This window comes from Suricata suricatta, chromosome 16 (assembly GCF_006229205.1).
Source record: "Suricata suricatta isolate VVHF042 chromosome 16, meerkat_22Aug2017_6uvM2_HiC, whole genome shotgun sequence".
In the NCBI taxonomy this organism is placed as follows: domain Eukaryota; kingdom Metazoa; phylum Chordata; class Mammalia; order Carnivora; family Herpestidae; genus Suricata; species Suricata suricatta.
Window position 1 is genome coordinate 44,819,358 of NC_043715.1, and position 12,944 is coordinate 44,832,301.

The following is a 12,944-nucleotide window of genomic DNA, read 5'->3' on the forward strand; positions in this document are numbered from 1 at the left end:
GGCGCACGAGGCGGGCCCGGGAGGCGCCGACGGGGCCGTGGCCGTGGCCGAGGGGGGCCCCTTCCGGCCCGAAGGGGCGGGCGGCCTCGGGGACATGGGCGACACGACGCCGGCGGAGCCTCCCACGCCCGAGGGCTCCCCCATCATCAAGAGGAAGCTGGGGGTGAGAGGGCCCGCGGGGTTCTCCGAGGGTGGGGGAGGGGGGTTTGGAGACACGGGCTGAGGGAGGACAAGTCAGGGAGGGAGACTGAGAGACAGGCACTCAGAGACAAGGAATAGAGAGACACACGAGAAGTGGACTCAGAGACGGAGACCTGGAGAAAGGCTCGAGGTGAAACAGGTAGTATTTCTGGGAGAGAGAAAGGTACCTGGAGTCAGAGAGAGGAGAGACCCAGAACCCAAATTAGAGGGGCAGCGGGACCAGGAGCTAGAGCAACCCGGGATAGGGTTTCCCAGTGACGCTGGGTTGTGAGGAGTGCCACGGGGGTGCGGGTGGCAGGTGATGGGAAGCCCCCCAGGAACAAGAGCCCCACTTGAGGTCAACCTGACTCTGCACCGTGCTTTGACAAGGCGGTCCACTTCTCTGAGCCTCAGTTTCCCTCCTGGAAAATGAGACTCATACTCCCTCTTCTGATGGGAGGAGAGGAAAACGTAGATTGTCCAGGGGAAATGACCAGGAAGGGACACAGGCGGGAACAGGCAGATCAGCTCTGAGAGGCACTCGGGCTGGGGGCGCCACCTGATGCTTGCCCCGCCACCAGGTGGATGGAGAGGAAGAGGAGCTGCTTCCAGAACCGGAGCCCAAGCCCGAGCCGGAGCCTGAGCCTGAGAAAGCCGAGTGAGTGGCCTTGGAGTCCAAGGGGCCCACTGTCGAGCATTGCTTCCCTCTGGATCAGGAGCCTCCTGAGGTCACACCGTGTCCTCAGCTCACCCAGCCCAGGCCAGGGCCCAGAGGAGGGGCTCTGTGAAAGGGAGAGGGGGAATGAATGTTCCTCTCTTGCCCCCGAGTCTTCATGTGGGTCATTCCCTCCGCCTGGAACACTTTCTCCCATTTTCATCTCCGTTTTCGTCTTCTTTTCCATTTTGGCTCACACGTCTCCTCTTCCCGGAAGCTTACGTTGACACACACACCCCCACCACCAAGTCAAAGAGGTGTTTCTGGGCCCCCACAACCTCCTCAGCTTCCCTCATCCGGGCCTGACCACTCCAGGCCACCACTGCCTGAGCCCCATGAGGGCAGTGACCCATCGCTGTGTCACCAGTGCATGGCTTTGAATGAATGGATGACTTGCCCAGGCACCTCCTCACTCTCTCTGTGTCCTGCCCTGCAGTGCTGAGAATGGGGAGAAGGAAGAAGTCCCCGAACCCCCACCAGAGCCCCCCAAGAAGACAGCACCTTCTCCACCCCCTCCAAAGAAGGAGGAGGCTGGAGGCGGGGGCTTGGAATTCTGGGGAGAACTGGAAGTGCAGAGGGTGAAGTTCTTGGTGAGGACCCAGCGGGGGGCTTGCTGACATTGCCCTCACCCGTGCCAGGCTCATCTCTCAGAAGAAGCCAGGCTGGCTTGAGGGCAGAGATCTCCTCAGACAAAGTCAGGACCTGGTCACAGGGCAGCATTTCAGGTGGCTTGGGCCCTCGGCCTTTCCCTGCTCAAGATCTTTACTCCAACCTCCTGACCTTTGCTCACCTGGGACCTGCCTAGGCTTCCCACCCCCATCTGCTATCCTGAGCTAAATCCAGCCGAGGCCATAGGTCCAGTCCTCCCACCATGGCCCATTTCTTGGCCCTCAGCCACTCCTGTTCGGGATGGGGGACAGAACTCACCAGGCCAGGAAGAAGGGAGGGAGTTTGGGAGGGCAGCGTTCAGGATCCTGGCTCCTCTCCAGGCCCGGCCTGACCTGAGGGGCTGAAGGAAACATGTTGGAAGGCAGGTGTTCCACTGAGGATGCATGGGAAGAATGAGGAACAGATGGAGACAAAAAGGGAGAGAGAGAGAGAGAGAAATAGCTGTCCTCTGGGGTAAAGCAGACATGCGGCCTCACACAGGAAGCAGCACAGCACAAGTTGTGAGTGTGGCCTTTGGAGCTCAAGTGCCTGGCCTCAAACCCCAGATGTGCCGGCTTCTTGGCTGTGTGATCTTGAGCGAGACATCTTCCCCCTCTGAGCCCCAGTGTCCTCATCTGTGAAATGGGTATATCTGCTGTGCTCACTCCATTAGGGGCATGGTAAGAGCTACACAAGTTTCATGTGTATAAAGCTCTTAGCACAGGTCCTTGTATGCAGTAAGCACTCAATAACTAAAAGATCATGGGACCAGATTTTGGACTGTGGGTGAATGATGGCTGAATTCTCCAGGGAAGAAGGTGGACTGTGAGCTCTTTCTCTTTCTCTCCTCATCTTAGAACTACCTCTCTCGGAACTTCTACACCCTGCGATTCCTTGCCCTCTTCTTGGCATTCGCCATCAACTTCATCTTGCTGTTTTATAAGGTGCTCATCATGAGGGATCAGGAGGATCAGACACTTCTCTGGGCTGGGGGAGGGGGCAGCTCAACCCCTACCAGGTTCCCAGGGCCCCCGCAGGGAAGGGACAGGTGTTGGATTGGGGGTTCCGAGGAGGGTTCTGCCTGGACATCTGGACCTGGGGATCCCCATGGGAGTGTGTGTGGGTATCTGGGTACATCTGGGACAGATGCCTGGCTGTCTGTGGCAGTTAGAGCAAGGAACCAGCTTGGAGTTCCACGCTCAGTGCTGCCACTTGCCAGTCTTGTGCCCCTGGGCACACGCCGTCACCTCTCAGCAACACATACGGATTCAGTTAACCTTCTTTGCTTTCTCATAAGTTAATTTTGTGGGGAGGAGGAATGGCCAGCTCATGGAATGGGAGGAAAGGGCTAAGAACCGGGCCTCCTGAAGGACAAAAGGACCCTTTGGGGTCTTGCCAGGGACCTAGATAACAGGAAGAGAAGCAGTCTAGCAGAGTGGCTTCTGTGGGATAGGATCCTGGCTCTAGCACTCACTGGCTGCATGACAAGGTGCTTAATCTTGCTGTGCTTCAATTTCCTCATCTGTAAAACGGGAAGATGGAGGCATCTATCTCTGAGCTAGGGGGATTAAAAGAGGATTAGCATGTGTAAAGCACTTAGCACAATACTAGGCACCTTCAAAGTGTGGTGTAAATGACTCATTTTAGCATTAGCATTCGTATTGGTTGTCGGTCAAGACAAATCAGCTCAAATTGTTTTCAATCATCCTGTCAGTTCAATAGTCAAACTCCCAGGACAGATTCTGATTTGCTAGCTAGGGTTCTGGACCCACCCTCCATCTTGATTGACAGCCCTACTGAGTGTCTCCGACAGAGGGCCTTCCAACCAACCTCGGGAATGGAAACTGTTTATTTTGGCAGGGGGTTCTGAGTGGGGCAGACCAGCTGTCGGGACACCAGGGCCCCCGACCTGACTGACCTCTCCTCCGCTTCAGGTCTCAGACTCTCCACCAGGGGAGGATGACATGGAGGGCTCAGCAGCTGGGGACCTGTCAGGTGCAGGATCCAGCGGCGGCTCTGGCTGGGGCTCGGGGGCCGGCGAGGAGGCAGAGGGTGACGAGGATGAGAACATGGTGTACTACTTCCTGGAAGAGAGCACGGGCTACATGGAACCTGCCTTGCGTTGCCTAAGCCTGCTTCATACGTTGGTGGCCTTTCTCTGCATCATTGGCTACAACTGCCTAAAGGTGGGTCATGGCCATGGTTCTGGGGCAGGGGAGTGTTGAACAGGAGAGGTGCTGGGCCACTGGCTGAGAGGGTCTAGGGCAGGGGCCGGGGGCTCTCCTACAGTGGTCGCGACAGAGGGGGCCTGGGTACAGGGTTGGGGTCCTCAGCAAGGACAATACTCAATATTCGGGAAACTAATGTGGGTCACTGCTGAGGAGTAGGTCCTGTGACTACGTTAATTTCTGGACCAAGAGACAAAAGTTGTCATTAGGGTTATTGTTTCCTGCATACCGGTCAGCTGGTGAATTATCAGGGCCCGTGGGGGTCTGTGGGGCCTCAGACACAACATGGGTGCTAACAGGGGAGTGTGGATCCAGGGGCCACGTCTGGGCTTTCCTGACTTTCTACCACCGCAGCCCTGACCCATCTGCCCGCCTTTCCCCATTTACTGCCCTGAGTGCTCTGGAGAAGCACCTCTGGTGCGGGCCTCGCCTGCTCCAGCAAGACCTCCTGCCTCCCGCTGAGGCCGGGGTCCCCTAGGGTGCCTGACGCCCGCTCCTTTGGCTACCTTTACAATGTAGGTGCCCCTGGTGATCTTCAAACGAGAGAAGGAGCTGGCCCGGAAGCTGGAGTTTGACGGCCTCTACATCACAGAACAGCCTGAGGATGACGACGTGAAGGGGCAGTGGGACCGCCTGGTGCTCAACACGCCGTAAGGCCCAGCCCCCACCTCGGGGTGGGGTGGTGGGGGGACCAGACCCGGGTTTCCACCCCAGGCCAGGCCTTGGCCTCAAAAGACTGCCAGGCCTGACTCAGTCTCCCCAAGCTTTAGTCCTCCTGTCCATAATATAGACCAATTGCCCGTGTATTAAATTATCTCTGGGGGTGCTGGTGACACATGGGGATCCCCGGGACCCAGCCCCTGGAGATTCTGGTTCAGCAACTCTGGGGTGGGCCCCGGAATCTGCATTTAAACCCTGCCCCTACGTGTGATTCTTACCCCCACTGCCATGTGTGGGAAATAGGAAATCATTTGGTTTTAAAATTGACCCCAGAGAGGGAGGGAGGGTGAGAGCAGTGCGGAGGGACTCCAGACCCCCAAAGCGCCCTCCCAGCCCACTCCGTCCCCCCTCCCCCCAACTCCCAATCAAGTCCAGTTTCACGTGTCCATACAGCAGGGCCTCATCGTCTCTGGAATAAGGACGCGAGGCCAGGCAGCCTGGGTGGGCCACACGCTAGCTGGGACTTCTCGGCCAAGTCATTTGGCCTCTCTGTGCCTCAGTTTCCTAATCTGTAAACTGAGGATAAACATAAGCACCGAGGATCTTGTAACAATGAAACGAGACGAAGTCATGTGGCTTCCGGGGCACAGGGAGCCCTGGATAAGTGTCGGAAGTTATTTGGTTATGGGTCCCGCCCAGGGGAGGTGGTGAGAGGAGGGAGAGAAGCCACACCAAGGACACCCTGTGCTCTCGTTGTCACCATCCAAGGCACCTGGAACTTCTATGCATTCAAGTACACGTGCTTAATGGAGAGAGGGAGGGAGAAACACCTGTTTCAAGTCATGTCTGCCCAAGACCTCGACTCCTAAATACCATTTCCCACAAAAACGGAGCCGAGCTCCGTGGAGAAGTGGCCGGTTTCAGGCCTGGGGCAGGGAAGGGCAGTAAGCCTGGATTATCTTGTGTCAGAGGCAGAGATGTGCTCCCAAGGAAGCGTCATGCTGAAAAGACCCGGCTGCCAGGGGACGGGGCTCCCGCTGGACAAGCCAGGGACAACTCGAGCATCAGGAAGGACAGGGAGTGCCAGGAATCGAAACCCATTGAATAGGTTGGAGACTCTGGGTTCAGGGTCACTCTCCACTCCAAACCCAGCAAAACTCATTGGCCACCCCTGGGGGATTTTTTTTTTTTAAGTTTTTTTTTATTGTTTATTTCTGAGAGAGAGAGAGAGAGAGAGACACAGAGTGTGAGTGGAGGAGGGGCAGAGAGACAGGGAGACACAGAATCTGAAGCAGGCTCCAGGCTCTGAGCTGTCAGCACAGAGCCTGATGTGGGGCTCGAACCCACAAACCGTGAGATCATGACCTGAGCCAAAGTTGCACGCTCAACCAACTGAGCCACCCAGGCGCCCCTTAGGGCATCAACTTGTCAATCAGAAAACTGGGAATGAGGGGTGCCTGGGTGGCTCAGTTGGTTAAGCGCCCAACTTCAGCTCAGGTCGTGATCTCACAGTTTGTGAGTATGAGCCCTGTGTTGGGCTCTCTGCTGTCAGCTCGGAGCCTGCTTGGGATCCTCTGGCCCACCCCACCCCACCTCTCACTTCTCCCCTGCTCTCTCTCTCTCAAAAATAAATAAACATTTAAAAAACATATTTTTTTAAAAATATATTTTCTTTAAAAAAGAAAGAAAAATGAGAACAAAAGGGTCAGACTCATGCAATAAACCTAAACAAAACAGTGTGAGAGAGCAACACACACACCCCCCCACCCCACCCCACCCCCCAGCCGGAGCTGGAGGCGGGCCAGGCTGCCGTCTCGGTCTCCGCCCTGCCCTTCCTGCACCAGAGCTGCTCGGCCCCCAGTGCGAGCCCGCTGCCCCCGGGGCCCCACCAGAGACGGCAGTGGGGTCATGGTGGACCTGGGGGAAACGCCTGGCCTGAGGCCTTCGGAGCCTGACTCCAAGTGAGATGCAGCCCTACTGTGCGGGGTCCCCTGTGAGAAAAGCGTTGGAACTTCCGGCCACCCTGGCCCGGCTGGTGGCTCCTGGTCCTTCTTGCCCTGACATTTCGGGGTCTCTCCTCTCTCTCTCTCTCTCTCTCTCTCTCTCTCTCTCTCTCTCTCTCTCTCTCGGCAGGTCTTTCCCCAGCAACTACTGGGACAAGTTTGTCAAGCGGAAGGTGAGGATGTGGATGGGGAGGTGAAGGGCCTCCCGAGCTGGGTCTCTGGCTGTCACCTGGCCATCCCAGTCCTGCCAAGCACTTGCTTTGTGTGCGACCTTGGGCAAGGGGCTTTGGCTTCCTGAGGAGTACCTCAGTTTGCCCATTTGAAATGGGTGTAATAATCACCCCCTCCCTCTGTAATGACATAATATGTGTTATGAGCATAGCACAGTGCCTGGCTCAGAATGAGTACTCAGTTAAGTACTAGTTAAGAGAGAGGAGGTGAGGCATACTATGTGAAACACACAGACTCTGGCACCGGATTGCCTGCTTTTCTACTCCGGACTGTGTCGGCCTTTCTGTGCCTCAGTTTCCCTAGGACTCAAAGTGAGGTAGTAATAGGACTGACCCCACAAGGTGGTTGTAAAGATTCTGTGGCCTACTACATGAGCAGTATCTGGCACATAGGGAAAGTAGGTAAATGTCTCCTGTTACCATCATTCATTCACTCAACAAACATTTATCAAACATGGACCATGTGCCAGGAATCCAACAGTAAATACAACAGTGATTCTGACACTCATGCTAGCAACACAGATGATGAGCACATTTATAGGGTTTAGGTGGTGGTAAGTGCTGTGCAGGAAAACAGTGAGGGGCGGTGGGGAGGCTGTATGTGTGTGTATGTGTGTTGGCCAGGAGAGGTTGCTCTCTCACGCCTGGTAGGCAGGAAAGAGCACACTAGTTAATGAGGTGAAGGAGCGAGTCAGGTAGAAATCTGGGGAATAAGTGTCTTAGGCTGGGGGAATAGCCAGTGCAAAAGCCCTGAGGCAGGAATGGGTCTGGTATATTTGAGGAACTGCAAGGAGGTCTGTGTGGCTGGAGCAGAGTGGATAAGGGGGCGAGTGGGAGAAGAGTGCACAGATGGCAGAGACCCAATTATATAGGGCTCCTTCACTACCAACTTAATAATGATAAATTATCCCTATTAATTTGGTTCATGCATCAGCTGAAACTTGATCACCTTTGGACCCTCCCCCTGAGGATCTGAAGGAAGCTCTGACCCTTCTCCCCAGAAAAACGCAACCCCAGTTTCTCACACAAAGTTCAGAGTGTCCCCAGAATGCCCCATGCAGGCTGTAGCCCTCCCGCACTCCAGCCGTGTTCACATGTCCCCACGATCCCTGGTACAGGTCCTGGACAAGCATGGGGACATCTATGGGCGGGAGCGGATCGCCGAGCTGCTGGGCATGGATCTGGCCACGCTGGAGATCACAGCCCACAATGAGCGTAAGCCTGAACCACCGCCGGGGCTGCTCACCTGGTAAGCCAGGGACCACGCTGCACAGGCCTGGGGCCATCAGGGAAGAAGGCCAGGGCCTGAGCCTCTCGGACACCCACCTACCCGTCTTCCTCCCCACGCAGGCTCATGTCCATTGACGTCAAGTACCAGATCTGGAAGTTCGGGGTCATCTTCACGGACAATGTGAGGAAGGGCTCATAGGAGGGGGAGGGACTACAGGAGGAGGGCCTTGGCAGGGCTGGGGCTCCATCCCCAGGTGTCCCTGGCCAGGGACAGACTCCTGAACCACCCCCCCGCACCTCTGGTCCTATGATTCCCCCTGATGCCCCCAAGCCCCTTGTCCCTCAGGCACTTTTGAGTTCTGTGTCCTTCAGCCGAGTGGTCCCCAGTGACCCCCAGGACAGCTTCTCACCCCTAGTGCTCCATTCCTGCAGAGTGCTCCCCATCCCAATGCTCCCTTCGCAGAGACGGCACCCTGATTCCCAGAGCACTCCCATCCTCTCAAGTGCTCCTGGACCTCCCATCCCGAGTGCTCCCTACTGCCCCCCAAATGCTCCTTGACCCTCGCAAACACTCCCTGACCCCCTGAACGGCCCCAGGAAGCCCACACACTCCCTGACTCCTGGCCCTGTGTGCCCACAGTCCTTCCTGTACCTGGGCTGGTACATGGTGATGTCCCTCCTGGGACACTACAACAACTTCTTCTTCGCGGCCCATCTCCTGGACATTGCCATGGGGGTCAAGACGCTGCGCACCATCCTGTCCTCCGTCACCCATAATGGGAAGCAGGTGTGGAGGGGACTGATGGGGCCAGGGGGGTAGTGGGGTGTGCGCCTGGTGGGGATGAGCTGGCAGCCTGAGTAGGGTTGGAGGGGTGAGGGTCAGGTAGCTCCAGGGAGGAAGAACAAGGCCAAGCCAGGGTGGGTGTGGGGCTTGAGACCCCAGAGGGAAGGCCACATCGGCTGACCCGGGGCAGGGACCAGGGAGGCTGGCCGAGCAAGGAGCTGACCGGTCCCCCATGCCCCCCAGCTGGTGATGACCGTGGGCCTCCTGGCGGTGGTGGTCTACCTGTACACCGTGGTGGCCTTCAACTTCTTCCGCAAGTTCTACAACAAGAGCGAGGATGAGGACGAGCCCGACATGAAGTGCGACGACATGATGACAGTGAGCCCCTCCCCCAGTGCTCTTGGGCGGGCCCCTGACCATCCGACCCCTAGTGTTCCCATCTGTGACGGGGGTCAATAGTAGTGCCCACCCCATAGACTCACTGTGGGGGTTCCATAAGCCAATGCTTGTGAGGTACTTGGAACAGTGCCGGGCACAGAGTCAATGGTCAATAGGCGTTGGCCACTGTTGAAATGTTATTTGGGCCTTTGAAGCTATTATTATTGGAAAAGTGCTCGGGCACAGTGCCCCGTCACTACAAACCATGGGATTTGGTGTAGGCTAGTCAACCTCCCCAGGCTCCGGTGCTCCTCCCCTGTGAAACGGGTGTGTAGTAACAGTGCCTACGGCCTAGGGCTGGTTTTAGGACTCAGCGAAGCTCCCGTAAAAGTCTTACACCAGTGCCTGGCGTGTACTGAGGATCACATAGGTGTTAGCTACTCTCAGCATTATCTATAAAAGTTTCACCCAAGTATGTGACTCTTAATCTCAGGGTTGTAAGTTCGAGCCCCACGTTGGGTGCAGAGGTTACTTAAAAAAGAAAAAAAAGAAATATAGGGGGGCCGCCTGGTGGCTCAGTAGGTTAAGCATCAGACTTGATCTCAGCTCAGGTCATGATCTCACAGTTTGTGAGTTCAAGCCCCGCATTGGGCTCTGTGCTGGCATCACGGAGCCTGCTTGGGATTCTCTCACTCTATCTGTGCCCACCCAACCTCTCTCTCTCTCTCTCTCTCTCAAAATAAATAAATAAGCTTAAAAACCTAAAACAATACACACATATGAACTTCACCCCAAGTATCAGCATGCCATGCTTGTTTATATTTTCTCTTCTATTCATTTTTTATTTTTAAAAAATTTTTATGTCTTTATTATTTTATATTGAGAAACAGAGACAGAAAGTGAGCAGGGGAGGGGCAGAGAGAGAGGGAGACAGAATCCAAAGACAGGCTCCCGGCTCAGAGCTAGCACAGAGCCCGACGCAGGGCTCGAACCCATGGACCATGAGCTCATGACCTGAGCCGAAGTCGGACGCTTAACTGACTGAGCCACCCGGGCGCCCCTCTTCTATTCTGATGATGGCGGCCATGACCCAGATTGGGCTGAGCCTACTGGAGGCCGGGCTGCGGCTGAAGGAGTCCCGTCAGGGCTTCATCTCACAAGACGTCCTGTAATCTCACACCACGTTCTCCGAACCCAGTCCGGCCCCTCAGCCTGACGTGTGCGGCCCCATCAGACCTCGTCTCGACGCCCATAGCCCTCTTCTCACCACAGCCCCTGGCCTCAGCTCTGAACCAAGACAACTGGGTGCTCTCGCTTCTCGGGGACACAGAAAGAGCAAGCCTAAAGTCTTTCCCAAGTGCCAGGCAGACCATGCCCTCCTCCCTGGTCAGAACCTTCTCGTAGCTCCCCAGTGTCTCCGAAAAATCGAATATCTTACCGAAGCAGGGAAAAGCTAGCTTTGCCAGAGTCTAACCACAGTCTTTCTTGCTTTGGGCTCTCTGGCTGCCTGTCTTCTTTCAGTTCCCCTAAGACCATGTGTCCCCGCCCCCCCAAGCCCTTCGCATCGGACACGCTCTCATCCTCCACCACAGGCCCCACATACACGCCCCTCCTTGACTCGACACGTCACCTTTCAACTTAATGCTGCCTCCTACAGGAAGCCCTCCCTAACCATTGGCGGGGCCTCATTTCTCTCTCAGCTCTTTCTCACAGGAGCTCTATTTTCTAACCTCCCTGAACCTCTTTCAGTTCCTCCCAGGAACACAATGTAGTGTTCGCTCCCCAGTGGTGTCAAAACGCGTGTGGTTTGCCTCTGCCTGGAGCGCTTTCTCCCACCTGACACCTCCTTCAAGCCCCAGCTCACACATGGCCCCTCTTCTAGGGACTCTTGCCTGGCCACCCTGGCTGAGGCAAGCTCTCAAACCTTCAGCGCTTCCTGGGCCTGCCCCATCTGCCCCCGCTCTCGCTGCGCTGCCCCCGCCTGGCTCTGCCCTTGCCGCCTGTGTTCTCCCTATCAGCCATGATCACTTCTGGGCTTCACTATCTGATGACATGCTTGTGAGCCCTGTGAGGGCCGGGCCAGAGCTGTCTCGGCCACTGCTGTGTCCCCTGCCCCCTCAGCCTGGGGCCTTGGCGGGACTCGGTGGCTGGCCAGTGACGGAATGCGTGACCGATACGCTTCTCACCCTTCCCCCGCAGTGTTACCTGTTTCACATGTACGTGGGTGTCCGAGCTGGTGGGGGCATCGGGGACGAGATTGAGGACCCAGCAGGCGACGAATATGAGCTGTACCGGGTGGTCTTCGACATCACCTTCTTCTTCTTCGTCATCGTCATCCTGCTGGCCATCATCCAGGGTCAGTGCTGGTCGGGGTTGTGAGGGTGGGGGCTCAGTGCCCAGAAGCAGACTAGCTTCTTGAAGAGTGCAGGCCCAGGATCCAGTCTGCCTGGATTCACATCTGGCTCTGCCTCTTTCTACTGTGAGACTTTAGGCAAGTCACCACTCTGGGCCTCGGTTTCTCCATCAGTAAAATGGGGATATTAACAATACCAACCTCGCAGGATTATTGTGAGAATTAAGTCAATTCCTCCTAGATGTTTTACCCATAATAAGTGCTCAATAAACACTAGGTATTATTATCTTAGCAAGCAGGGTGAGATTAGGGAGAAGGAGGATGGGAGGCAAGCCCCAGAGGTAGGCAGCCCAAAGAGGGAGGAGCCTGAGCTGGATCAGAGGTTGGGGCACTGACTTGCACCTGCCACCACAGGTCTGATCATTGACGCTTTTGGCGAGCTCCGAGACCAACAAGAGCAAGTGAAGGAAGATATGGAGGTAGGTCAAGTCTGGGGGCCACCCAGAGGGATTATGGGAGGCTGAGGGGCCGAATGGGCCTGGAATCTGAAATCTCTCACCACCCACAGACCAAGTGCTTCATCTGCGGCATCGGCAGCGATTACTTCGATACGACACCGCACGGGTTCGAGACCCACACTCTAGAGGAGCACAACCTGGCCAATTACATGTGAGCATGGGCCCGTTGACCAATCAGGGGATGGGGCGTGGCCGCCGCCAGCGAGGGGTGGAGTATTGGGCATCGGCCAGTTAGGTGTGGCATCCCAGTGGGTGGATCAGGAGAAAGTTAGGGTAGTCCTGACCTGTCTTCGCTGCCCTCTCTTCCTCAGGTTTTTCCTGATGTATCTGATAAATAAGGACGAGACGGAACACACGGGCCAGGTAAGGGGGTGTTAATGGGAGGTCAGTGGGCAGGGACGTGGAGAGTTTTAATATAAGGTCAAGCAGCAGGTGGCAGTAAAAAGCGCAGTATGGACGCCTGGGTGGCTCAGTCGGTTGAGCGTCCGGCTTCGGTCCAGGTCATGATCTCGTGTTCGTGGGATCAGGCCCCAGGTCGGGTTAGGGTTAGCTCTGCGCTGACAGCTCAGAGCCTGGAGCCTGTCTTCAGATTCTGTGTCTCCCTCTCTCTCTGATCCCCCCGCCCCCACCATCTCTCTCTCTCAAAAAAAATAAATGAAACATTAAAAATTTTTAAAAAAAGCTCATATCAACATGAACCTTTAAAGATGTGACCAATTCTTCCCCATGCCCCAATCCTAGGAGTCTTACGTCTGGAAGATGTACCAAGAGAGATGTTGGGACTTCTTCCCAGCTGGCGACTGTTTCCGCAAGCAGTACGAGGACCAGCTTAGCTGAGACACTCCAGCTGGCCCTTCACCCCCGCCTCAAGTGCCTTATCCTCACAGCAAGTCCCTTAGTCCCAAACCCCGCCCCCCAGGGCAGCTGGGGGACAGGTGACCACGTCCTGGAGAAATAAAGTCTGTGCTACACCCCAGACATCATTGTGTTGGGTCATTGACATTTGAGGTGTGGGTG

General features: G+C 55.9%; 1 protein-coding gene across 2 annotated transcripts; it reads left to right on the forward strand.

Moving 5' to 3' along the window:
• The first annotated feature begins 760 nt into the window (after positions 1 to 760).
• On the forward strand, positions 761 to 12,905 carry LOC115280978 (ryanodine receptor 1-like). 2 transcript variants are annotated; one of them, XM_029926160.1, is made up of 14 exons: positions 781 to 838; positions 2,401 to 2,487; positions 3,478 to 3,729; positions 4,291 to 4,421; positions 6,565 to 6,607; positions 7,783 to 7,913; positions 8,015 to 8,075; positions 8,535 to 8,681; positions 8,922 to 9,056; positions 11,256 to 11,412; positions 11,824 to 11,888; positions 11,978 to 12,078; positions 12,239 to 12,290; positions 12,669 to 12,905. In XM_029926160.1, the coding sequence occupies exons 3-14, from the start codon at positions 3,508 to 3,510 to the stop codon at positions 12,762 to 12,764; spliced, it is 1,341 nt and encodes a 446-aa protein (XP_029782020.1). In that variant the 5' UTR covers positions 781 to 838; positions 2,401 to 2,487; positions 3,478 to 3,507; the 3' UTR covers positions 12,765 to 12,905. The 2 variants fall into 2 exon arrangements, with proteins under 2 accessions (XP_029782021.1, XP_029782020.1); XM_029926161.1 differs by lacking the exon at positions 2,401 to 2,487 and having other exon boundaries at positions 761 to 838.
• The last annotated feature ends 39 nt before the right edge of the window (positions 12,906 to 12,944 follow it).